Below are 26706 nucleotides of genomic sequence, written 5' to 3' on the forward strand. Positions count from 1 at the left end.
TTATTGCATGGAAAAAATCTCCAACTGAGATTTAGCAAAAGGTCAGCACATATTCAGAAATGCAAAAATGTCATCCTACTTAGATTTTCCTGTAATTCATTTTAACAACTTTTATTTAGTGAAATCATACAATACATATACTTTGTAAGGCAGAAACAGGTAATGAAGTAAATTTTTTACAGTTAATATGAAATACCTTTTAAAATGCCTAACAATACTTTAGCAGAGCAGATGCTCACATTGGTCATGTCCAAAAATGTCTTTCTTGTTTTGCCTCTGCCAAGAAGCAGGAAATACAGTTAATCTTTATCTGGAATCATGGTTGGTCACTGCACTGATCAGAGCTAAGTCTTTCAAAGTTGTATATCTTAACAACATCTGAATTGGTCTTCTGGCTTTGCATACTAAGCTCTACATCAATCCATACAATCTTCCCAGGTTTCTCTAAAATATTTCTTTCATCATTTCTTAATGACACTGCAGTATTCCATTATATTCATGTATCAATTTGTTCAGCATTCTCCAGTTGATGGACATTCCCTCACTTTCCAGTTTAGGGCTACTACGAAAAGAATTATTGTAACTATTTGTGTAAATATGAGGCTTTTTCCTGTTTTGTTTTGGGTTTTTTTTTTTATCTCTTTGAGGCGTAGGCCTAGTAACGGTAGTGACTTTTAGGGCATTCCAGAATAGCTAGACCAGTTCATAGCTCCAGCAATAGTACCTATTTTCCTCATAGGCCTTCCAACGTTTGTCATTTTCCTTTTTTGTTAAGTTTGCCAGTCTTATGGGTATAAAATAGAACTTCAAAGTAGCATTAATTTACGTTATTCATTAATTTACATTTTTATTAGTGATTTGTAGCATTTTTCTTTTATTAATTGAAAAAATTTTTATTATTTATTTTTTAACATGCTTTTCTTTTTTAATTTTGAGTTCCAGATTCTCTCCCTCTCTCCCACCCCTTTCCCACCCTCTGAGAAGGTAAACAAATGCTGTCAATATACATGTGAAATCATACAAAATATATTTCCATCTTAGCCATATTGCAAAACGAAACAAAAAAATAAAGTAAGAAAATTATACTTCAATTTGTAGAGGTCCTCAGTTCTCTCTGTGGAGGTAGATAGCATTTTTTTTCATCATGAATCCTTTGGAATTGTCTTGGATCATTGTATTGACCAGAGTAGCCAAATCTTTCACAGTTGATCATCATTATAACATTGCTGTTACAATGATTCCTGGTTCTTCTCACTTCACTTTGCATTGCTTCATATAGGTCCTGCCATGTTTTTCCGAAACCAGCCCCTCATCATTTCTTATAGCACAGTAGTACTTTATCACAATCATATGCCACAACTTGTTCAACATTCCTCAGTTGATGAGCATTCCCTCAGTTTCCAACTCTTTGCCATTACAGAAAGCTGCTATAAATATTTTTGTACATATGGGTACTTTTTCTTTTTCTTTGATCTCTTTGGGGTACAGACCTAGTAGTGGTATTCCTGGATCAAAGGGTATGCACAGTTTTATAGCCCTTTGGGCACAGTTTCAGATAGTTCTTCAGAATGGTTGGATCAGTTCACTATTCCACCAGTGGTTTATTAATGTACCTGTTTTTCTTCATCCTCTCCAGCATTTGTCATTTCTGATATGTGTGAGGTAGTACCTCAGAGTTGTTTTAATTTGTCTTTTTCTTTTTTATTTAAATTTTTCAGTTAATTAATTAATTAATTTTTAGTTTTCAACATTCATTTCCACAAGATTTTGAGTTCCAAATTTTCTCCCCATCTCTCCCCTCCTCCCAACCCAAGATGGTATGCATTCTGAATACCCCTTCCTCTAATCTGTCTTCCTGTCCTCCCCTCCCCTCTTATCCCCTTCCCCTTCTATTTTCCTGTAGGGCAGGATAAATTACTATACCCCTTCGCCTGTATATCTTATTTCCCAATTTCATGTAAAAACAATTTTTAACATTTGTTTTTAAAACTTTGGGTTCCAAATTTTCTCCTTTCCTCTCTCCCCATCCACCTTCATTGAGAAGGCAATTCGATATAGGTTATACATGTGTAGTCATGCAAAACACTTCCTTAATAGTCATGTTGTGAAATACTAACTATATTTCCCTCCATCCCCCCCTTTTTTTCTATTCTCTCCTTTGACCCTGTCCCTTCTCAAAAGTGTTTGCTTCTGATTACCTCCTGCCCCAGTCTCCCTCCCTTCTGTCATCCCCTCCTCTCTTATCCTTTTCCCCCTATTCTCCTGTAGAATAAGATAGATTTCCATACCCATTAAAGTGTATATGTTATTCCCTCCTTAAGCCAAATCTGATGAGAGTTTTTCCTTCGTTTGCAAATTCTGGAATGTTATAAGATTATCACATTGCATTGATTTTGTCTTTCTTTTGGAGGATTTTCTATTATTATTGCTGCCTCCTCATTTCCTTCTCTCTGTTAATTCATGTTGTATAGCACTGCTAGGTTAACCATTGTAAAACACCATTTTCATCTCTCCTCTGCTCAAAAACTTTCAATGACTTTCTATGACCAAGAAGATAAAGTCCCTACTCATTAATTTTGTATCAGGACCCTAGATAGTCTGGACCTAATATACCATTACAACCTTGTTTCCCACTACTCCCGTCTACAAACCCTTTAACAAATTAATAAATCTGTCTATTTATTTTGCTCCTGAAAAGACTTATGCTTTCCCACCTCTATGCCTTTGATCATGCTGTTCCCTTCACCTTCTCCTCTTCTCTTCATTCTTGCTCTATTATATCATTCTTGGTGCGACCTGAGTTCCTCTTCCATGAAACTTTTCCAGTATGCAGTGGTTTCTGTTTTCTCAGAACTTGTAGTGCTAATATGCTTTACCACTTATTTGACAAATCATTAGATACTGCTTTATGACATTTCTTGAATTATTTTCTAGTGCGATTATCTTTTTGTGTAAACACAAAGCATCTCTCTACTGTTCCTTGGGGGACAGTGACTCTGGCTTATATTTATCCCTGTCCTCTGTAGCACTTGGCATAGTGCCTTGTTCAGGATGTATTTGTTAATCTGATTTTAACACATTATTTTAAACTCAAAACACAAAATTTTGCTTTAGTGATATTTTATATTATTCTTGGTTTATTTTATCTGTCTCTGCAACTGGATTATAAAGTATTTGAGGACAGGGAACATATTTTATTATCAGTACTTCTCCACAGCACTGTGCATACATAGTAGGCATTCAGGAAATACTTGGTTAAAAAAATACACTGAAGGGGTACAATTAAGTCAGAGATGAGGAATTTTGTGGTATGGTTTACTCTTTTGTGAGTGTTTTCAGATTCATATTTTGAATTACAACTAAATCTGTTCACTCAGTTGATTTTTTTCTAAGGTGGGAAGGTGTTTGAAAATGCAAGACTAACGTGTTCTCAATTTTCTGTGTGCAGTAAAGATATGTTTGCAGATATGGAAATCATTGGTCAATTTAACTTGGGGTTTATAATAACTAAGCTGAATACAGATCTCTTCATAATTGATCAACATGCCACAGACGAGAAATACAACTTTGAAATGTTACAATTGCACACTGTTCTTCAAGGTCAAAGGCTCATAATGTAAGTTCACCAAAATTCTTAATAGACTGACTACACATGATATTGGCTCATGCGGCTTAACAGCAGTGTTTCTTATGTGTTTGAATCAACTAGGTTATTCATGTAATCTTATCTCTTTTACCCCCTTACTGCATACATATGTACCTGACTTATCAGGAAGTTTAATGTACTCTTTTAAGTAATAAACTAATTTTGCTATTCAGAGATCTTACCCAATGGCTATTTAGAAAAGCTTTTGGATGAAAGAGAATTCATTCAGCCCAAAAGCTGAAAATTTGGTCTCTTGATCTTCAAATCTAACATGATGGATATTCCTCTCCCAATTCCTAACTTTTTTCTTTTTAGGAGTTGCCTTTCTGATTCTCTTGCCAGGTAAAAATCTGTAATCAATAGCTTTATAAGATTTTTTTCGTCAAGTATTCATGTTGCTTAATTTACAAGTCTGTTTTTAAGCAAAGTGATATATTCAGATAATCTTTTTTTAATACAAAGTTAACGTGTGTGAGAGAGAAACTCAGAGGAATGATGGTAACGAAGGTCTCCCACCTCTTGGCAAAAGATGGTGGATTACACATACAGGATGTGGCATACATTGTCAGACTTGGCCAATCTGTTGACTTGTGTTGCTTAACCATACTTCTTGGGTAACATGGAAGGGTTTTATGGGGTAGACAGAGTCATTGGGAAGTAGCAATTTTTTAAAAGTGCCAATAACCCCACCCATTTTTTTTTTAAGAAATAAGCTTAGAACGAAATAGAAACATATCCTTTAGTATTTAAATGGGTCTGTGATCTCATAGGGTAGGGTCTGTATCATTTTTTTAAAAATCTGTTATTTATTGATCCCTTTTGTTATCATCCTCATTTCTGAATATGTGCCTCCACACTCCCCTGCCCAGGGAGCTATTACTTGTAACAGACATTTTTAGAAGGGAACTGTTTCACTTTCGTATCTTCAGCTCTTAGCACAATGTCTGGTGGATGGTAGGTACTTAATAAATGTTTAGAATTTGGTGGCTATGCATGTCTTCTTGATTGGGTGTTCTCCATCAGAACAAGTAGAAGGTCATCCATACCTTTTCATACTGTGTAGTTCTTGTCCACATTCTTCTATAGATGCTTCATAGAAGATCTACCCAGTGTGCTAGAGGTCTTCCTCTAAGCTTTTGTAAATTTTGTGGGTACCAGTTGCAGTCTACTTGTGGTCATTGTGTTTCTGTCGTTCAGATTCATTACTAAGACTTGCATGTGATTTGTTTAAACACTAGTCAGTTCTAGAAACAAACCTTACCATTTCCTTTAATTATTTAGACAGTGTTAGTATATTTTTTTCCTAAGCTACCAATGACATTGTTTTTATTAGCTGTGATAAGAGCACTTAGTATGTCATTTGTTATCCTTTATAATATAAAAAAGTGCTTCCTGAAGCACTTCCTAAGAATGACTTTTAATTTCTTACTTTGTCACATTTTGCATAAATATGATTTTGCTCAGTTTCACTTTGGATTGGCCTCTAAAATCATGAAGGCCAAGTATCCTTGGTAACACTTTTCAATCAAAGGCAAAACAGGACAGGCAGGATCAGTAGGATAGCAGAATTAGTTTTCTCTACAATTTCTTTTTCTCTAAGAATCCCTTGTGTCGAAGAATCTTTTTTGTCTCACCTTTTCTACCTCGCTTGATTGTAGGGGAAGTTATGGCCTCTTATATTAGAGTAAGCTAATATAATATCCAAAATATAATTCAGTGAAGTCATACTGGAGAACAAGAAAGCTGCTGATTGATGATATGTTTTATTGCTGATAGTGTGGGCACACAGCTTACTGGAGTGATGCACCATTCTTTTGAATCCATTTCATTATATCTTAAAACTGAATGTTTGACTTAAAACTATGATTTGAACTTTTTTCTGTTTTTCAGACCCCAGGCTCTTAATTTAACTGCTATCAATGAAGCTATACTAATAGAAAATCTGGAAATATTTAGAAAGAATGGTTTTGACTTTGTCATTGATGAACTTGGTAAGTTTTTAACAAGGATCATGGGAATCATAACATTTTCTAGTTTGAAGGGATTTTGAGTTATTTCATTCAACCATATCATTTTGTGGATGTAACTCTAATTCCAGAATTTTTTTAATATTTTCCTTTTATTCCTCAAGTGTTTAACCATTTTTATTCATCATAAATAGCATGTAAAATTTAAATGTATTGTTAAAATCTGTTCTTAAATTCTGTGTTTTTTTAGCACCAGTCACAGAAAGGGTTAAATTGATTTCCTTGCCAACTAGTAAAAACTGGACATTTGGACCACAGGACATAGATGAGATGATCTTCATGTTAAGTGATTGCCCTGGAGTCATGTGCAGACCCTCTCGAGTTAGGCAAATGTTTGCCTCAAGGGCATGTAGGAAATCTGTAAGTAATGAAGAAGAAAACCGTTTGCTTCCAGATTTGATGAGATTTAATAGCTTTGTTGTGTTTTAAAATGAAATTTGGTGGCTAAGCATATCTTATTTTATTATAGCAAAAAACTTATAAAGTGAAATCAGTCAAATAATGACTCATGTAGTGTTATATTTTGCCTCTCTTGCTGGTTGGCAAGTGGCATATTTGACTAGATTATAACATGCACTTGGATGAGCTTGAGTTCAGTTGAATTGAATTAGTCTATCAGTGATACCTGTTTTGGACAGGCACTGCAAAGCTAAGAGTAGGAGAATGGACTGGCTTGTACTTGGGAAATTGCATAGTGCTTGCTTCCTACTGCCAAAGCCCTTTTTTTAAACACTAATATTTTCCTAATAAAGCTCCATAGTATGGAATAGCATTTTCTTAGAGGAATCAAAATTAAAAATGACCCAAAGGGTAATGGAAGAATATGTAGTGGGTATCTTTAAGATGTCGCATGCTGTTGATGATAACATGCTTTAGAAGTCACATAAAATTCTTTTTAGTGGGGCAATTAGATGGCATAGTGGATAGAGCATTGGGCCTGGAGTCAGGAGGACCTGAGTTCAAATCCAGCCTCAGACACATAACACTCACTAGCTGTGTGATTCTGGGCAAGTCACTTAACTCCAATTGCCTTACCAAAAAAAAAATACTTTTTAGATGTATGTGACTATAAATGGAGATGTACTGGTTGTGTAGCCAACAAAAAAAAAGTTAATAGATGGGACAGCCCAAGTGTTAAATTAAGTGGTATCCATGGAATATAAATAACCTAGAGAAAGGCCTGTGTTGTTTTGGCTAGATCTCTTGGAAGATTTCTAGAAAGATGTGGACATGGAATATACAGGCTGGTAAGGCACAGATGATTGTAATCTATACTGGTAGAATACCTATGCCAGTGAGAATGTGAATCTACTGAAATCTCCTTCTTGCCAAAGTCAGAGAAGATGGCTGGGTTACAGTGTTTTCAGTCATGCTAATGGTTATTTCTCAGGAAGGATTTGGGATGAAGTTCCTGTTATTATTGCTTGTGGTAGGACAAGGGGGAGAGAAAATGGTGTGTATGATGCTGTGTGAAAACAGTAGTGTATAGTCTTAACATCAGAAATGCCTAAAAGTCCTCTATTCCTTTAAAAATCCATTTTCTCTGCTCAGATTTTACTTAGTCTTGCAGGGTAAGCAGTACTTACTTGTAAGTAATTTTATCTTTTGGGGGAAAAAATACATATTTCAAGATTTTCCCTTCTGTTTAGTAGAAGTTACCTGATCTCATGTGATCCTGATCGGTTCTTTGATACCATGGGGTGTCCCCAGTCAGGGTTCTTCTGGTTTCTCCCAATTCCCCTAGAATATCCCCAGTCTTCTGTCCTTTCTAATGTTTCTCCAAGCAGGGTACTGTTGTGATCTTCAACTCTCCTAGAACTTTCCCAGTTGGGGCACTGGATGCACTGAAGTATCCCCAGGTGGAGCACTTTCATGGGCTTCCATCCTGCCTGGAGCTTCCCTGGTCAGGGTGCTTCCCCCCTGGGCCTTGGCTAACAAGCTTCCTTGAGGTTGTCTTGGTAGGGCCACAACTGAGCTTCCCTGAGCTCTGGCCTGTTTGCCTGTGCTGAGGCTGGCTTTTCTGGCAAGAGCTTCTGTTTCTCTTTTGTACAGTTGTGGGCTGGATGGAGGAGCTTCCTGAGAGGTTTTTCTTTGTATTTCTTGGTCATTGTTTAATATGATTTTTTTTTTAGATCATTGCTAGAGTAAAATTGGAAGAGCTAGGCTCCTTTGAGACTCTTCATAATAGCTGTCTAAACTGGAAATGTTTTGTTGTTGTTTTTTTTTAATCAGGGACTTTAGGAGATTTTTAAAAGGAAGAATGCTGGATTTGTCACCAGATAGCTTCAATTCAGTGTCTTTCTCTACTGCTTACTAATGGTGTGACAAATCACTGAACTTCTTTGGGCCTAGGTCTTCTCTTCTGTAAAATAAAGGCACTCTTCTAGCCCCAAATCAATCCATCTCTACAATTCTCTCTTCTCCAGTGTCTCTTCTGATATCCAAGACTGCATTATACCTAAAGTACCGTTTGCCATTTTCAAGTGAGTCAGAGAACAAGCATTTAATTGCTTGCTATTTGCTAAGCACTCTGCTAGATTGCTGGAGTGCCAGGTACTGTACTTAGTGCTTTTTACAGATATTATCTCCTCACAACAAATGATCCTCACGACAGCCCTGGGAGATGGGTGCTACTATTATCATCTTCATTCTGCGTTAAGGAAACTAAGGCAAACAGAGGTTTAGGTGACTTGCCCAGAGTCACACAGCTAGTAGGTGCTTGAGACCGGATTTAAACTCAAGTCTTCCTAACTTCAGACCCAGTACTCTTTCTGTTGCATCACTTACATATATATATATATATATATATATATTTGGGAAGTGGTAGCCAGGGAAGGGAGCTTTTAATCTAGATAGTCAGAGGGATAATAAGTAGAGACATAGGGCAGTAGGTTGTCCATAATCCAGGCTAATATTGATTTGATTATTGTTTCCCAATCAAGACAGAGAAAACACAGTTCAGGGGAGGGTGCAGGAGCATATATAAATGCTGCAGCACAGCATATGGTGAGATGCCCATGCTCACTAGGTCCTGGCATCCTGGTAGATATCTAGATGTGTTGAAGCATGGTCCAGGACCAGCTAGGTACAGAGGACAGAGGTGAGGGTTGACTTCCTCTCCAATCCAAGCAGCTCCATCCCAGAATGAGTCCCAGAGTGGAAAAGAGGAGCAGCAAAGGAAAAGAGATACCAAGGTGTCTGAAGGTCCTGGTGCAGGGGGTCATTCTTCATAAAGAGAGGCAAGCAGTGGCAGGTCCGATGGCAAGATTCCAAAGCAGATCAGAGCAGTTTTATTGGGGTGTGCTGTGTGCACAGTAAATGGAAGGGCATCGTTAGAGCTTTGGTGATTATCAACAAACACAGGGATGACGCTTAGACTTTTTTCATAGTGGTTCAGTTGATCATCTGCTTATGAATTGGTAATCCTTTCTTCCTCCCTAATTCCCTGTCTTACTTCCCACAGAAGCTATTTCAAACTGCTTTTCTGCATAAGCATCCTATCCTTCCCTCTCCAAGACTCTAAACTGAGAAGATTTTGTTACCTTGTTAAAGTTGCGATTATTTATTACCAACTCCCTTTTCTTACCTCTTTATTTCAAAACCCTTTGACATCATCCCTCACTTGCTTCTTTTTCCTAGTCTGTGATATGGAGAAAATGATTCTCATCCAGGACTTCCCTATGTCAGTGAAATCATAGGTGCAGTTCCAATCCAATCTCTATGTATATTTCTATATGTATATTTGTGTCCCTTATTAGAGTGTGAACTTCCTTGGTGGCAGGGGTTGGTTTTGCCTTTCTCTGTATCTTCAGCACTTCTCACAATGCCTGGAACATTGTAGGGGCTTAATAAATGCTTATTGATTGATAATGTTTTTTTCCTAGTGTTTTAGTAGGGGAAAAGGCTACTTTTAGAAAGCTGGTATTCCCAGGGAAAAGAAAAATATCATTAAAACTTTTTGTGTGTGTTTTGAACTCAGGTTATGATTGGAACTGCTCTTAACAAGAATGAAATGAAGAAACTGATCACTCACATGGGTGAGATTGAACATCCCTGGAATTGCCCCCATGGAAGGCCAACTATGAGGCACATAGCTAGCTTAAACATAATTTCTCAAGACTAATGAATAATTGTGCATAAAATTATTCTTATTTTGTAGAATTGCAGATTTTATCATGTATTTTCCCAATTTTGAAAGCAAAAATTTAAGTAACCTTTTTTTTGTTTTAAAAGTCAGTGTGCTACATTATTTTCCATGTATATTTAAAATTTGTCTTTATATTTAACTCTGCTTGTGAAATTTCTTGTTCTTACTGATTTTTAAAAAAATATATATGTACAGCCAGGAACATATTTTGAGAAATAAAGAGCATGCTTTAGAAGTTATATAAGGCTTGAATTCACACATTCTTCACGGAAAATATATTTAGTTTGTACTTTAAGCATTACTGTCTAAACTAATGTAAATTTCAAGAACTTTGGAATTATGGTTTACTGTAAGAATAGGTCTCCTAGCTGAATGAAATAAAAAATTAACACTTTGAATTTTCCTGTTAACTCCATTATGATACATTTTTATTTCCTTGATATTAAAATTCTAGAAATTTTTAATCATGGTTCCACAGTGTTAATGCAAATACAGATCTCATCTGATTTGAACTTTAGTAGAATGAAAATAAAAATGAATAGATTGGGTAGCCTTCAAAGTGGCTAGCAGATAAAGAGGGGAAAATCCACTACAGAACCTCCTCATTCATCTTAGATCATCACAGAATTGCTAGCTGCTTATATTTTTTAATTTTACAATTATTTTCCTTTAAAGAATTCGTACAAAGCTAACAGATCTTGTGAAATATGTAGAATATACTGCCAACAATAATAAAGTGAATATTTTTTTCCATCCATACCACAGTATTCATTAAAGTCCTTATACTACTAACAGAATATGTTGCTGCCAGAAATATTGGAAATTTCCTTTTTGGGCCATGGGTTTTTCTGTCACTGGGCCCACCAATACCAAATAGTAATTCTGCTTGCAATATACTGCTGCCAGCAATACTGGAAATTTCCCCTTTGGGCCATAGCCTTCCTGTTCCTGGGACCACAATGCCAATAATAATGAATTAAATTTATATGCCACTTTACAATTACAAGGTGCTTCCATAAGTTATCTAATTTGATGCTTTAAAAAGTTCAAGGTAGAGGGACAGCTAGGTGACTCAGTGGATAGAGCACCAGCCCTGGAGTCAGGAGGACCTGAGTTCAAATCCAATCTCAGACCAAGCACTTGACACTGTGTGACCTGGGCAAGTCACTTAACCCCAATTGCCTTAAAAAAGAAAGTTCAAGGTAGATAATATAGGTAGTAGCATATTCCAGTTTACAAATTCAGAAAGAAGTTCTGAGAGGTTAATGGCTTACTATGGCTTCAGAGGGATGTTACATTGCCTGACTCAAAGCCAGGTCTTCTGAGTCTCAACCTAGTAGTGCCTGCCTCACAGTGGCTTAGATAAAAGTTGCACATTAGGGCATTGCCAACTCAACAAAAGCAGTCATTTTTCCTTTTTTCCAAGAAAAAAGTTTTGCTTGCGGAAACAAAACTTTCTTCTCTCTTTACATCTGGATCAGTGTATGCTGGCTTTATTTGATAAAAAATGAGTGAACTCTTTAAGCCTTTTCAATAAGGCAATTCATGAATTTATTTTCTCAGCTGAATGTATAAAATGTTTGGAAATCAAAAGGGTAGAAACATTTCTTTAGAGATGGGCAAATTTTGGCATGGTTTATTATTGAGTGTCAGAGTGGTGTAGGATCAGACTGTCCTTGGAATAAGGAAGGCACATAATCGTTCCTCTCCACACTCCTAGGCAACTCTTAAGACTAAGTTTCAGGGCAAGGGCTGATCTGTATTGGTATAGGGAGCTCACGGTACTGATAAAATCTTAAGTCTTGCAAAAAATATGAAAATATCTTTTGAAAAATAGTTACCTGGAAATCAAATCTCTTTTTAATGGTATCGACCCTACATCAAATTAATGCTGACACCAATTTCCACCATTCCAAACTCTAGGGAAAATTTAGAGCTTTTTCTAAGACCTCGGACAGCTTTCTACAAGTTAAAAGCTAGCTAGGGAGGATGGCAATTGAAGGCAACACCTTTAAGCCCTCTTTTAAGAACTCCTTATTAAAGGAGGCAGTTCCTTTAAAAGCCTTTTATTAAAAAGGGTGGTCCATTTAAGATCCTCTTACTAAGGAAAGGGTCCCTTTAAGAGTCCCTTCAGAAGTGACGGGCAGTCCCGTTAAGAGCGTTGTGGCCCCTTAACAACGGTTTCCTAGAGACGGCACTGTCTCCAGGACGCTGCACCAGCCGGGAGGTAATTCCTAGAACCTTAGTCCCCAGCCTGGTTCCCCGGGATTGTTTCGCCAATGGACTTAAAATGGTATTGTTATTCGCCATGCCACTTCCAGGGCCGAGAGACAATGAGGCTTTAGGAGAGGCAGGTGGACTAGGTCTGGGGGGTGAGAGCAGGACGAGGAGGGCCGCCGGGTAGATTGAACATTCCCCATGCTTGTGGGCCCTCTGGCACTGCATTGTACGGCTGCGCAGACGCACATCCTCCGTCCACTCCTGGAATTTGAAGGGAGCAGAGAGACCACATATCCAACCCAACCCATGCCAGAAGGCACTCGGGCTTCCCTATGACGTCCGGGTCAAGTGGTCATCCACCCTCTCGTGGAAGACCTCCAAGTGAGGGAGAGGCAGCACATACAACTATCTAGATAAATCTAATTGCATATTTTTGCTTTTAAAAATAATTGCTGCCATTTACAATTTTTCTTATATTTAGGTATATTAAAATGATTTAATTTTCTTCAGTAGCAAACTTGTTTTTTCTCCCATACACCTCTCGTCTTAATGGGGAAAAAAAAGGAAAAACAAAACAAAACAAAAAACCTTGTAACAAATATCCATAATCAAGCAAAACAAATTCCCACATTGGCCAAGTCCAAAAATGTGCCTCTCATTCTGCACAGAGTCCATAATAATGATAATAATAATAGCAGCTAGCATTTATATAGCATGTATTGCAAATATCTCATTTTCTCTTCACAACCACCTTGGGAGGTAGGTGCAGTTATTTTACAAATGAGGAAACTGAGGCAGACAGAAGTAAAGGGACTTTCCCGGGGTCACACAACTGGTAAATATTTGAGACTGGATTTAAACTTAGGACTTCCTGAGTCTAGGAAGTGTGCACTCTCTATGAACTGCTCCACCTAGGTGCTTCACTGTCAGGAAGTGGACAACATCATCTTTTGCAATGGTGGTTGGTCATTACATTGATTAGAGTTCTTAAATCTTTCAAAGTTGTTTGCCTTTATGATGTTACTACAAATTCATCTGGTTCTGCTTACTTCACTCTTCATATAACTCTGCCAGGGTATTTTTGAAACAGCTTTATATCACCTTAATTTCTGGATATATTTCTTCCTTTTCCCTTAAACAGTAAACCATCCCTTGTAAGAATAATAATAGGGGGGGAAAAGCAGTTCGGCAAAACTAAACACATCAGCAGAGTCTGTAAGAGCATATGCAACATTCTACACCAAAATCACCTATTTCTTAAAAGGAAGAGAAGTTACATTTTCTTATCTTTTCTCTGGAGTTAAGTACAGATCATTATAATTACATGTTTGTTATTCAGTTTTAGGGTTTTTTGTTGTTCTAACCCACATGCTTCCAGGACTAAGCCCTCATTGTCCAATCCCCACCTCACCCTCCACCCTGCACCACTCCCTTATCCTGTTGTTGCTGTAATTGTATATATGGCTCTGTTTGCTGGTTCCCCTTCACCATGAAATAAGTCATATGCTTTTTCATATTTTTTTAAAATTTTTTTTTATTTTATGGAGCAATAATACAACCTAGTACATTAATTTACCACAATTTGTTAACCCAGTTTAGAATCATTTACTTCACTTCCAGTTCTTTGCTATCACAAAAAGTTCAATTCAGTCTGTTTTTCAGTCATGTCCAATTCTTTGTGATTCCATTTGAGGTTTTTTTTTTTGGCGAAGATAACAGATTTAAACTTAACTTGAAGAGTCTTCCTGACATCCAGGCCTAGCATTCTCTCATTGCGCCACCTAGCTGCCCCACAGAAAATTAGACAGCTTTAATTATTAGTAAGTTTTTCTTGACACCAAGAATAAATTTGAAGCCTACATCTTTTGTTTCTGAATCTGCCCTCTGAAGCAAACAGAACGAACTTAATCTCTTGTCCACATGATTATTCACTGCTCAGTGAAACATTAGCTAGTCTTCCTGTTTTAACCTTAAAATTCATGTTTCCATTTACACATATTTCTACAAAAGTTTGTGTATCTATATATAAATGAGTGTATGTATATATACATATGCATATGTGTGTGTGTATATATGTGTACACACACACACACACACACACACACGGATGGGCATTTCAACACCTTCAGAGGGAGAGAATGCCCTTATCCTATTAATTTGAAGGCTATAGTATGAATGAATGAATTAAAAAGCACTTATTAAGAGCTTACTATGCACAAAGCAAAAACAGTACCTAATTCTCAAATTCACATTCTAAAAGGAAGACAACATATGTAAGAGTGTGTGCCTATGCAATGTATAATACACATATATATGTGTGTGATGGCATCTGTATTACGTATGAATATGTATGTATGGTGAGAGTGTCTGTGTATTATATTGTTTGTTTAGTCTTTTTCAGTTGTGCCCAACTCTTTGTGACCCCAGTGGGGTTTTTTTGGCAAAGATACTGGAGTGGTTTGCTATTTATTTCTCCAGCTCATTGTACAGATAAGGAAACTGAGGCAAACAGGGTTAAGTGGCTTGCCCAGGGTCACACAGCTAATAAGTGTCTAGACCAGATTTTAATTCAAGTCTTTCTGACTCCAAGACTGGCACTCTATTCACTGTGCCACCTAGCTGCCTATATATTGTATATACATATATAATATACATGTGATAGTGTCTATTATATATACATTATTATATCTTATATCTTCTATATTATTGTGTATGATATATATATATACACATTATTGTATATTATGTGCATATATAATACATGATTACACATGTGTTTATATATTATATATACAGTATATATTTGTGTGTGCTACATATATTACATATATAATAACACTCACACAACACATACACACACATATATTACACAAACATTCCTGCATATGTTGTCTTCCTTTTAGGATGTGAACTTGAGAGTAGAGACTGTCTTTGCTTTGCACATTTTTGTTGTTCACTTGTTCAGTCATGTCCAACTCTGTCCAAGGACTTTGTCCATGGGGTTTTCTTGGTAAAGATACTAAGTGGTTTGCCGTTTCCTTCTTCAATATGTCCCCATTTTACAGATGAGGAACTGAGGCAATTGGAGTTTAAGTGACTTGCCTAGAGTCATATAGTTAGTAAGTGTCTGAGGCTGGATTTGAACTCAGATCTTCCTGACTCCAGGCCCTTTGCTTTATCCACTGTACCACCTAGCTACTCCCACTTTGCATACAGTAAGCCCTTAAAAAGTAATTTTTCATTCATTCATTTATAATACTATAACCTTCACATTCATAATATAAGAGTGTTCTCTCCCTCTGAAGGTGTTAAAATACCCAGAAGTTTGGATTAACTTTTAGATAATTTTTAGGAGAATGAAAATGATGATGACAACAATGACAACAATAATGGTGATGATAGTTAGATGATGCCCTATATATTAAAGCTGAAAGTCTAATTTAGAGGAGAAGTTAATATTTCAATGAATTGTGAAACATTTAATGTTTTCCAGGTAAAATTCATTAGTGCGCCAAAGTACCATCAACTTTCAGCCAAAAAAACACATTTGTTCTACAAGTTAAAATTTTAAAGGCCATTCAGAGACAATGGCAAAAGAAAAGAAAAAAGCAGATAAAAAGGCAGAAAAAGCTGCCCGGTCTCCTTCTCCTCTGTCTGACCAACCCGTTGATACATCCAAACAAGAGACCAATGCTTCAAAGCAGGAGATAATTCCTGTCACTCCAGAGCCTGAAGTTCTGCCAATCAAAGAAGAGAAGCCAGAAGAAGTACAAGTAGAGATACCTCAATATTATGAAGAGCCTATTCTCACCAAACTGATTGTTTTAAGGTGACTTTAGCTCCAGTGGGCTATCTATAGCAAGTATCCCACACTAGATCACAGGTTAATACTCCAAATTGATGTCAGAGATCAATGTAAGCTGGGTCTTACACTCAGGATTTAGATGTGTAAGAGGCGAGAAGAGAAAGGGGAGAATGAAAGGAGTACAACATGACCAAAGTCATAGAAGTAGAAATTAGTGTGGTGGGGGGACAGTAGGAACCTAAGTTCATAAGGAAAAGAGCAACCTAACGAAAGTGTTATTTTAGGAAGATTAATTAGGAAATACTGTTCAAGATGACTTGGAGTAGGGAAGGAGACCATTTGATCTGGTACAGTAATCTGGGTGTGACATGGAGTGTTGTCAGTGGAAATACAGAGAAAGGAAGAGGCATTTCAACAATAAGTGACTTAAGGGGCTGTTCTGATTATCAGCATTTCCTAGTTAGGTAGTTACATTTACGTAGCAAAACTCACTTACGGAATGAATCATTTTTGATAGGTACTAATTTTCATCGTTGATACTTAGTACTAACTGCATGTTTTTAAAATCTATGTCATTTCTGTTTGCTTATATTCTTTGTCATGTTAAGCTCTATTTCTTTGCAGCTATGAAGGTGAAAAAGTCCGTGGACTGTATGAGGGAGAAGGTGTGGCCCACTTTGAGGGAGGTGGTGAATATAGAGTGAGTTGTGAATTTTGAGTTATATCCATTTGGGGGGAACTAGAGTGCAATGCTTACCAGACTTGCCTTTTTAACAAGGTAAGTACTAAGTGTTTTCTAAATCAGTTAAGTAACTGATTCCCAGAAATACACTGGTTGCACTTCACACTGATTTAAAATCAATAGGAACTTTGCATGTGTATTCAAAGACAAAATAACAGCTTCATGGAACCAATATAGTACTTTGGATTTTAAATTGTTTTTTTTCTTTCTTAATTATTCTTGAATGTTACTCAACAATGTATAGTTTATCACTTTGCCTATTATCAGAGCTTTGTGCCCTGATATAAATAGCATTGCATTAATATTCTGTAAACAAGGTAGAGAAGTCTGCCTTCTTATAAAGCGCCTACAGAATATGTCAGTTACAGGGATGCTAAGGAAATGATTGTCTCTTACAGATCCCAGAGTTGCTTACCGATGTCTCTCCTTTATGTATTTAATTGCTGTAGCTTAAACTGTAAAGTTGGAGCTGGTTACATGGTTTGTATGTGTTCAGCTGTATACAATGTTATTTGAGCTTTTCCAGCCAATTTTCCTACTAATATTCATGGTACGTATTAGAGGATTAAAAGGTTGAATATTTGGTAAGAGTTTGTGGGAGGTATTTCAGAAACCATGGAGAAATAAGAAATAGGAGATATCTTTGAAATAAATCTTAAAGTCTAAAACAAAAAATGGTAATGTTTGACACATGATTTAATGACTACAGGCATTTGAGCTTGATCATTTAAATTTAACTGTGACTGATTTCCTAAACATATGTTCAAATGGGTGACTGCAGATTCATTTGGATCTTTCAAAATGAAAAAGAATGTGTGTTAAAATAGGGAGGATCTTTATTCATTAATAGTTATTAGTTTTTAAACTTTAATTAATACTACTGAATTTGGAATCAAAACCAAACAAAACAGTTAATTCTGATCTATTTAATACTCTTGTATCCCAATTTCTGTATGATATGTGCCTCTCATCACTTAGATCTTTGTGGGAAATTTAGAGAATACCTTTGTTGCTTAGTTTTTTGAAATTCACGTCATGAGAATAGAAGCACTGTATTCCATTTCTCTTTTCGTTAGGTTACATTTTTTTTTCTTTTTACTTTGATACTTTTTAGTTACTAGAATACTGTTCTGTACAACATGACAGTTGTTATTTATCAGTCTTAACCTGATGTGCAAAATTCTAATCAAGAGGAGAATAACGTGATAGTTTTGCACATAAGATTTGCATTTCTGAATATATTCATTGATTATACAGTAATCAGACTTCCAAATGCTTCATAGATAATGTTTCACTACTTTATAGTAACATCATGCAAATCACCAGCTCAAATTTACAATCAGTCCTCCCATATTTGCTAGCATCATAGTAACAACTATACTATATACCCTAGAATTTCCCTGTTGGCTGTATAGCAGAAGTAGAAATAATAAGAATTAGGTCCATCTTGGATTCTATCCAAGGGAATTTTGTTACTGAAGCACTGAAAATTCTTATGAGAAGGTGGATTCTTCTAAAGGAGAGGTATAATCTCAGTTGGGCTCCTATAGCAATCCTTTTATTTACTTGTCATTGAGAAATAGTGGATAGAATGCTGGACTCGGAGTCAGGAAGAGCAGAAGGATATAATTCTAGCTGGTACCCCCTCTCTCTGAGGAGAGCAGAGTAACATTGGCCCCAACTTCCTGCTTCCCCTCCTGGCAGGTATTTAAGTATCCCTTATCAAAAGGGTCGGGGGAAAAGAGGCTAGGCTTCCCTTTGAGTAAAACAACAGACAGCCCTTGCCACTGGTGGGCCTTCCTACATGTGGGGGCTCACCTTTATGACATTTTGTATTCCTAATTCCCCACCCACAGTTTGTCTTGGGGACCCAAGCTGTAATTTAAACACAGTACTAATAGCCAAGGTTCCACCCACCCCCCAAACCAGGTGAACTTTCTGAGTAACAAGAATCGTTAGAGAAAAACATACAAATCTGGTGAAGTGACTGATTAAAATTACAACACTTTTGCTGCATGAGAAAAGCTTTATATAGTATGGGGCATGGTCAACTGAAGCCTTTTGCTTTCCAAAACAGCAAATGTGAAAGCAAAGAATGTAATTTAATGCTTTTTTCCCCTTTATTAAGAAAAATAAAAAATGAAACTCAGAACTTAGTCCCTTGGCCCTATTCTCATCTCCTCCCAGTTAAAAATACTAATATCTCTTATTGGCCACCATCCCTGCGGTTGGGCTTCACACACATTTGAGCTTCAGCATGATCTTCTTAGTGGTCTTGGCCTTTTTCTGGAAGAATGGTTTTGTCTGACCACCACGGCCGCTCTGCTTCTGATCCTAGTGTGGAGAGCGCGTCTTTGCTCTTCCTGTGCTGCAGCGCTCTGTGAGGCTAGTGCTTGCCTCATCCCATTAAGTTTTAGGCACACTCACCAAAGGGCAGGGCTGGAATTCCAACCGATCTTCTCTGACAACCAGAACACTGTGAACGAGCTTAGAGGCCAGTCCTGGACCAAGGAGACCAGCTGGCTTGAGGAGAAGGATCGCTCGTACTCCCTCAAGAACTTTCTTTTTAACCTTTGGTTACTGTGATAAATATAGAATTACAGATACGTATACAAGTTTTCTTTTGTTTAGTTTTGTCCACAGGTTTATGATGATGGGTTCAAAATTATTTTAAGTAACAAAAAAGAAATTAGATTTATGAAGTTATATAGACCCATTTTCTCATTTCTGTCTCCCTCTCCCCCTCACTTTTCTGAGCTACTTCTAATTTATGTAATAAGTGGGGGGAGGGGGAGGGAGGAAAATTTTTTTGGTGGTTAAATTTTACAAACACAAAAATTTACAAATTCAAGCTTCCAAACTTTAGAAGTTTTTGAAATATTGAAATCATGGGATGATTAGGAAAGGGAAAATGTTTAACATTATAAAAACTAAACCTACAGAGCAGAGTTGTAGCTTAAAACAAGAAAACTAGGTAATAAGATTTCTTTGTTTTTCCATTTTGAAGGGTATGTTTTCAGAAGGACTCATGCATGGACAAGGGACTTATATCTGGGCTGATGGATTAAAATATGAGGTAAAACAGATAGTTATGATCTTGAATTGCATTTTTCTTAGTATCATGTCAAAAATATTTCTGCATTTTTAACCTGAAATTTATGAAGATTCAAGAGTACTTTTTTACATGAAGGAAAATGTTTTTGTAGATAAAGAAAGTAGCAGAGAGAGGAGGGTAACTCAGGACCACAAAACTGACATGTGGTAGAGAACTAGAGCCCAATTCCAATGCTCTATAACGGAACAAATAGTTGATTAGGAGGCAGAGGAACTGAGTTCAAATCTTAACTTTGATATTTGGGTCTCATATGACCTTGGGAAAGTTACCTAATCTTGTTGAACTTCTGTCTATCTATAAAATTAGGAGCTTTGATAGATCCTTCTAGTTCTAGATCCTATTTCTAATCTCTTGAGGTAAACATCTATCTCTAGACACTTTTAGCAACAAAAAGGAGAAAGGACAGATCAGTAAATTAGGCATGCAACTAAAAAAACCAGAAAAGCAACAAATAAAAAAACTAAATACAAAAATCAAATATAGCAACAGAATTGAAAGTAAAAATAAGCCATTGAATTGATATATAAAGTTAGTAGCTTTTTGGAAAAACACACAAAAAAAGATGGACAATGAGCTAATCTTATAAAAAGAGGAAAATCAAATTGACAAGAAAAAAATTAGAAAGGAGGGTTTACAACAAATGCAGAGCAAATAAAGGAAATTATACAAATTATTTCCTGTATACTAACAAAACTGATAAGTAGATGAATATTTACAAAAATATAAAACACACAGAATAGCAACACAAAAAATAAGAGAATATAAGTAATTCAATATCAGAAAATGATGTTGAACAAGCCATAATTGAACTCTTAATAGAAAAAAATCTAAGATCAGATAGATTTACTAATGAATTTTATCAACATTCAAAGAGAAATTAATCATGGTAGTACATAAGTTATTTGAAAAAATAGGGAAAGACTAGAGCCTACTAAATTCCTTTTCTGAAAAAAATTTCTTCTATGGGCTTTATACCTAAACTAGGGGAAAACAAAGTAGAGAAAAGAAACTATAGATCAAGGGTTCTTAATGTTTTTTGTGTCATGGACTTCTTTGGCAGCCTGGTGAAGCCTATGGACCTCTTCTTGTGATAATGTTTTTAAATTCATAAAATAAAATACATAGGATTACAAAGGAGATCAATTACATTGAACTAATTAATTATTGAATTAATTATCAAAATATTTTAAAAAATAAATTCCCAGAGCCCAAGTTAAGAACTCCTGCTATAATCAATATCCCTAGGGAGCAATGATTCTAATATATTGTGTAAAATGTTAGCAAAGAGGCTATATTGTTGTTGTTCGGTCATTTCAGTCTTGTCTGACTCTTTGTGACCCCATTTGGGGTTTTCTAGGCAAAGATACTGGAGTGGTTTACCATTTCCTTCTCCAGCTCATTTTACAGATGAAGAAACTGAGACAAACAGGGTCTTGCCCAGGATCACACAGCTAGTAAATGTCCAAGGCCAGATTTGAACTCAGGAAGATGTCTTGCTGACTTCAGGCCCAGCATTCTATTCACTGTGTGGCCTACCTGCCCCAAAAGAACTTATAGCACCAATTAAAAATATTATTCTTTATGACCAGGTTCAATTTATTTCAGGAATGTTTTGTTGTTTCAGTATTAGGAAAACTATAAACGTAAGAGAGAAGCAATGGGACATAGTGAATAAAGAACTGGCCAACTCAAATCCATTCAAAATTCTACAGAATTATGAAATATGTGGGAGTCTACCTACCAAGACACACACAGGAATTATGTGAATACAACTACAAAACACTCTTTACTCAAATTAAAAAAATTTAAACAATGAAGTGATGTTCTTTGTCCCTAGTTAGACCATGAAAATATAATAAAAATGACAATGCTACCTAATTTAACTTATAGATTTAGTGTCATACAAACTATGCAAGATTTCTTTAGAAAATTATAAAAAATAATATCAAAATTCATCTGGAAAAACAAAAGGTCAAGAATCTGGGGGGAAATACTAAAAAAAGAGTGGGAAAGAAGAGGGGCTAGCAATATCAAATATCAAGCTATACTTCAAAACTGTAGTCATCAAAACTATTTGGTGCTGGTAAAAAAATTAAAAAGTCGATCAGTGGAACAGATTAGGTACAGAGGATCCATAAGCCAATTAACATAGCAGCATAGTGTTAATAATCCCAAGGACACCAACTATGGGGATAAAGACTCACTGTATAAAAAAAAAAACTCCCTGGAAGGTGGGAAAGCAGTCTGGAAGAAATTCGGTTTGGACCAACATCTTACATCATATATTACAAAAAATTTCAGCTAGCTACCTTCAATTAGATATAAAGGATCATATCATAAATAAATTAGAAGAGAATGGAAGTCTGTGCTTTTCATAGCTATGAATAAGGAAAGCAATGGATGGAGATGATCATAGAAGGTAAATGGACAATTTTGATTACATAAAACTGAAATTTCTGTACAAGCACAATAATGCATCTAAAAGTAGAAGGGAAACACTTACTTAGGAAGAATCTTTACAGAAAATTCTGACAAAAGTCTGATGATCCAAGATATATAGGGTGCTGATTCAAATATGTAAGATTAAGTTGTTCCCCAAATAATTCCGCAGTTCCCTGGTGGTCAAAAGATATGAACAAGCAGTTTCTAAGAGAAGTTCAGGGTACCATAGACCTTATGAAAATATGCTGTGGTGGAGCCAGACAATGGTAGATGAACAAGAGAGGCAATAGGGAGAATTGGGCAGGTGAGGATTGTTGAGTTTGACCAGTTTCATTGAGGGAAAGAAAGGAGAATAGAGAGAGGACTACGGACTAGCCTGGACAATAGATAGAGTGCTGGGCCTGGAATCAGGAAGACTTGTGTTCAAAATCTGACCTCGACATTTACTAGCTGTTTGACCCTGGCCAAGTCACTTAAATCCTGTTTGCCTCAGTTTCCTCATCTGTAAAATGAGCTGGAGAAGGAAATGGTGAACCACTCCATTATCTTTGCCAAGAAAACAAAGAGTCAGACATGACTGAAAATGACTAAACAACAACAAAAAAGAGACCATGGTATTATAATAGGTTTAATTTTCTGACCAGAATATCTTCCATTTACATTTTCTTTCAATGACTCTATAGAATTTGTTTCAATTTTATTAATATTATCATTTAGGGAGACTTTGTTAAGAACATACCTATGTATCATGGTACTTACACGTGGCCTGATGGTAGCACATATGAAGGAGAAGTGACAAATGGAATAAGACATGGATTTGGAATGTTCAAATGCAGCATCCAACCAATATCTTACATTGGCCAATGGTGTCATGGCAAGAGGCATGGAAAGGTATGTTATTCTTTAAAAAATAAATATATTGAGGATTCCTATCTTTGAATGAATAGAACTGCTCCCTCTTTGTCCCCTAATCATAAGAAGGGGGAAGAGGAGTGACAAAACTCAGGGGAAGTTAGTCATTGTTTCATTTTGACTCAGTTCAGATACTGGTACGTACTGGTACAAGATTAGTAAATTCCATTTAGGTGAAACAATTAAACTAGTTATGTGAATAGCTTTGCATAATCTAAGCGCAATTTAGGCTAACGAAAAGTTTTTATTAGAATTATCTGGATAAATAACTCCACCTTCTTTATTTTACTTGAAGAGACTTGGCCTAATTATAATTTTTCTGTTATCAGGAAAAAACAATTTTCTATTCATTATGTACCTACTGTGTGCAGGGCACTGTGCTACTCACTGAGCATACAAAGATAATTTATCAAGAAGCACTTATTAAGCATATACTATGTGCCAAGTACTGTGCTAAAGGGATGCAAAGAAGCAAACATAATCCCTTCCCTGAAGGAGTTTACATCTTTCTGCAATCTGAGATTGAATTACTAGCTGACTACAATTAATATAACATTTTAGTCTTAGGTCATTTAACATATGGACAAATCACTCTACATACTTCCCTAAAGACGTCACTATTTACCAGTGCAATACAATAATTAAGGGTGCAGTATAATACAATGACCTTGAGTCAACAAAGAGGTTAAATCATGTTCAGAATAGGTAAAGAAGGCAAAGATGTAATACATTTTAGAAAGATTTTAACCAAAATAGTTCAAATAAAACACATTTTAATGCTTAAAAAGATACATTTATCTGAAAAATTCAAGTATATAAAAAATTCATTTCTCAGTGGTGCTGGATAGGTGAAGGGTAATTATACATTCTTGTTAACATTCAATTTAGATAAAGCCTTCTTATCATGAGGTCTTTGCTGCTTTTTTCCCTTTTTTGGGGAAGTAATCGGGGTCAAATGACTTGCCCAGGGTCACACAGCTAGTAAATGCCAAGTGTCTGGAATCATATTTGAACTCAGGTCCTTCTGACTCCAGGGCTGGCACTCTATCCACTGTACCACCTAGCTGCCCATGTAAACTTGCTTTTAAAAATTACTTTAATAGCTGTATTTCAATATAATTGATTTCCTTTGTAATCCTTTGTATTTTATTTTATGCTTTTAAAAAATTATTCTCAGAAAAGACTTCACCATGTTCCCAGAGTGGTCCACAGCACAAAAGAGGTTAAGAATCCCTGATTTACATAATGAGAGCAAAACAATTCCTTTTGGTATATATTTTAATCATGGCTACAGAAAAAGGTACTAGAAATAGGTATTATGCCTTAACATGGTACTGTTATATCAAGGAGCTTTTATAGACATTATCTGTTTGATCTTTTTGGTGTCTCTATGTGGTTAATAGGACAGATACTACTGTCACTATCTTTTTAAATACTTTTTTTATGGTTTTATTGCATAATGATGCATTGGAACATCTGAACAACTTAGTATCAGGACTTCACACACAGCTTCTGTTTTCTCCTTAATTTCTGTTACTAGAGCAATTTGTCAATATGTTAAAAAAAATGACATGCATGGGGCAGCTAGGTGGCATAGTGGATAAAGCTCCCGCCTTGGAGTCAGGAGGACCTGATCTCAAATCTGACCTCAGACGCATGACACTTACTAGCTGTGTGACCCTGAGCAAATCACTTAACCCTGAATGCCTCACCAAAAAAAATAAATAACATGCAAATTTTTGCATTAGTCTAAGGCATATGCCGGTATAACAGGAGCTTTTGTCAGGTCTAACTAGTCTAACTTCCAAACATTATGTACAATATACTCAAATAGTGAGGCCGCCACCACGGGTTCCACCCACTGCAGCTTGGCAGGCTCCTTTGTAGAGGAGTGGAGAAAAGAGTGTGAATATCAAGAAGAGAAAGAGGAAGAAGAAAATAGCATGGGTGCCTTGGGAAGAGGGGTCTCAGTGATAGCCTGAATATAGCATTGCTGCAGATCCAAGCATTGTTGATATTCCTTAATAGAAATAATCTGGTGAAATCCCATAATGAGGTCTTCATCAGCCTTTAGCTGTTTCACAGTCAGAGTCCACAGCTCTCAGGAGTGGGCTGCTGCTTCTGTGCCGTGATGCTGGGTGTGTTTTCTGAAAAAGAAAGCTAGACAATTGCTCCACGATGGTTGTTTTGCTTTGGAAATGCTTCCCACAGAAAGCAAGATGCATCAATGTATATTGTCCCGATTGAGTTCTGTCATCATCAAGTAACTGGTAGTAATGTTGAACAAAGCTGGAGCTAATCTGCTCCCAAATTGGCTTGTCACCCATTTTGGATCCTCGCCCAGTGTCAGAAACCAGTGGGCTGGCACGATGGCAGCACCGGTGGCAGCCGTAACTTGTCACTATCTTCTTGATGATAAAGCTACAATGCAGAATGATTGGGTCAGATTTAAATATAACTTTGACTTTTCATATATATTATACCACTTAGAGATGTGTAGGAGTTAGTATACTTGTGCATTTTGATTCAAAGGAGAAAAGGAATTGTGTAGCGTGAAAATTTGATTTTTTAAAATCCTAATATTTATCTTAGGGCTCCATTTATTACAACCAAGATGGTACCTCTTGGTATGAAGGAGATTGGGTCTACAATATCAAAAAAGGATGGGGCATAAGATGGTATGTATAAACTTTTCTATGATTTTAAGTATGAGTGAAAAGGAGGCTATTTACATAAAGCAAAGTAAGTCATATTTACATGCAGAAATGCCAGAGATCAAGTGTTTTTTTATATAGACAGAGTTGGATATTTGCATAGACCCTTGGTGTTTTCTCTAGTAGTGATAAAAAAAAATATTCTCCTGACCTCTACAGAAAATACCACATTAATAAAAATGGTTTACATGTAAGCAGCACTTTATGGATACAAGGATTTCTTGCATTTTTTCTCAATTGATTCTCATAGTAACTCTGTGAGGAAGGTTATCCAATCCATTCAAGAGCTGAAAAATAGGAACCATAGAGAATGATTTGCCCAATATCACACAGTGAATTTTGGGACCAGAACTTAAGCCTAGGTCTTCTGACTCTGCTCCATAATCTTTCTGTTTCACTATATTTTTAACTATAAAGTTTACAAAGTTTACTTTTTTTATTCTGTGAGGCATCCTTAAAAAAAAGTTTTGAGGGGCAGCTAGGTGGCACATTGGATAGACCGCCAGCCATGAAGCCGGGAGGACCTGAGTTCAAATTTGGCCTCAGACCAAACAGTTGACACTTGCTAGCTGTGTGACCCTGGGCAAGTCACTTAAGCCCAATTGCCTAATGAAAAAAGAAAAAAAAAGTTTTGCTGAGTCACTTACCCAAAACACTCTTAACCTATGCGACCTTCCCTTGCAACCAACCAAAAACCAAGTTAAATGAAAGTGTTAGATATAGTAATTGTGCACAATGAAGCATATAACATTCCACACTTAAGATTTCCTCTTCCTTAACAGAAGAACTTGTATTTTAATATCAATTATCTGAAGCCAATGTTGTTCATTTTATTTGATCTCAATTCTGTTCTCTTGTGTGATCTTTTCACTTACTCTATTGAAGACTTCCTTGTTTTGCTTTCCCTTCTTTTAATTAATTTGTTCAAGTCTTCCC

General features: G+C 36.3%; 2 protein-coding genes and 1 pseudogene across 4 annotated transcripts in view; 2 read left to right on the forward strand and 1 right to left on the reverse strand.

The window, feature by feature from the left end:
• Positions 1-10218, forward strand: part of PMS2 (PMS1 homolog 2, mismatch repair system component) — a 34493-nt gene extending 24275 nt beyond the window's left edge. For both annotated transcript variants that reach the window (XM_020965284.2, XM_020965285.2), the window contains 4 exons: positions 3449-3616; positions 5537-5637; positions 5864-6033; positions 9653-10218. In XM_020965284.2, coding sequence (XP_020820943.1) covers positions 3449-3616; positions 5537-5637; positions 5864-6033; positions 9653-9796 — 583 coding nt within the window. In that variant the 3' untranslated portion in view covers positions 9797-10218. The remainder of the gene's footprint in view (positions 1-3448; positions 3617-5536; positions 5638-5863; positions 6034-9652) is intronic.
• Positions 10219-12019: 1801 nt separating this feature from the next.
• Positions 12020-26706, forward strand: part of RSPH10B (radial spoke head 10 homolog B) — a 53040-nt gene continuing 38353 nt past the window's right edge. The window contains exons 1-6 of one of the 2 annotated variants that reach the window (XM_020965305.2): positions 12020-12047; positions 15534-15869; positions 16470-16545; positions 19595-19663; positions 22862-23035; positions 25649-25734. In XM_020965305.2, coding sequence (XP_020820964.2) covers positions 15628-15869; positions 16470-16545; positions 19595-19663; positions 22862-23035; positions 25649-25734 — 647 coding nt within the window. In that variant the 5' untranslated portion in view covers positions 12020-12047; positions 15534-15627. The other variant, XM_020965304.2, reaches the window with a different exon arrangement.
• LOC110193453 (nuclear transport factor 2 pseudogene) lies at positions 24854-25383 on the reverse strand (annotated as a pseudogene).

The sequence above is a fragment of the Phascolarctos cinereus genome, unplaced genomic scaffold, assembly GCF_003287225.1.
Source record: "Phascolarctos cinereus isolate Bilbo 61053 unplaced genomic scaffold, phaCin_HiC Scaffold_4;HRSCAF=312, whole genome shotgun sequence".
Taxonomy (NCBI): Eukaryota; Metazoa; Chordata; class Mammalia; order Diprotodontia; family Phascolarctidae; genus Phascolarctos; species Phascolarctos cinereus.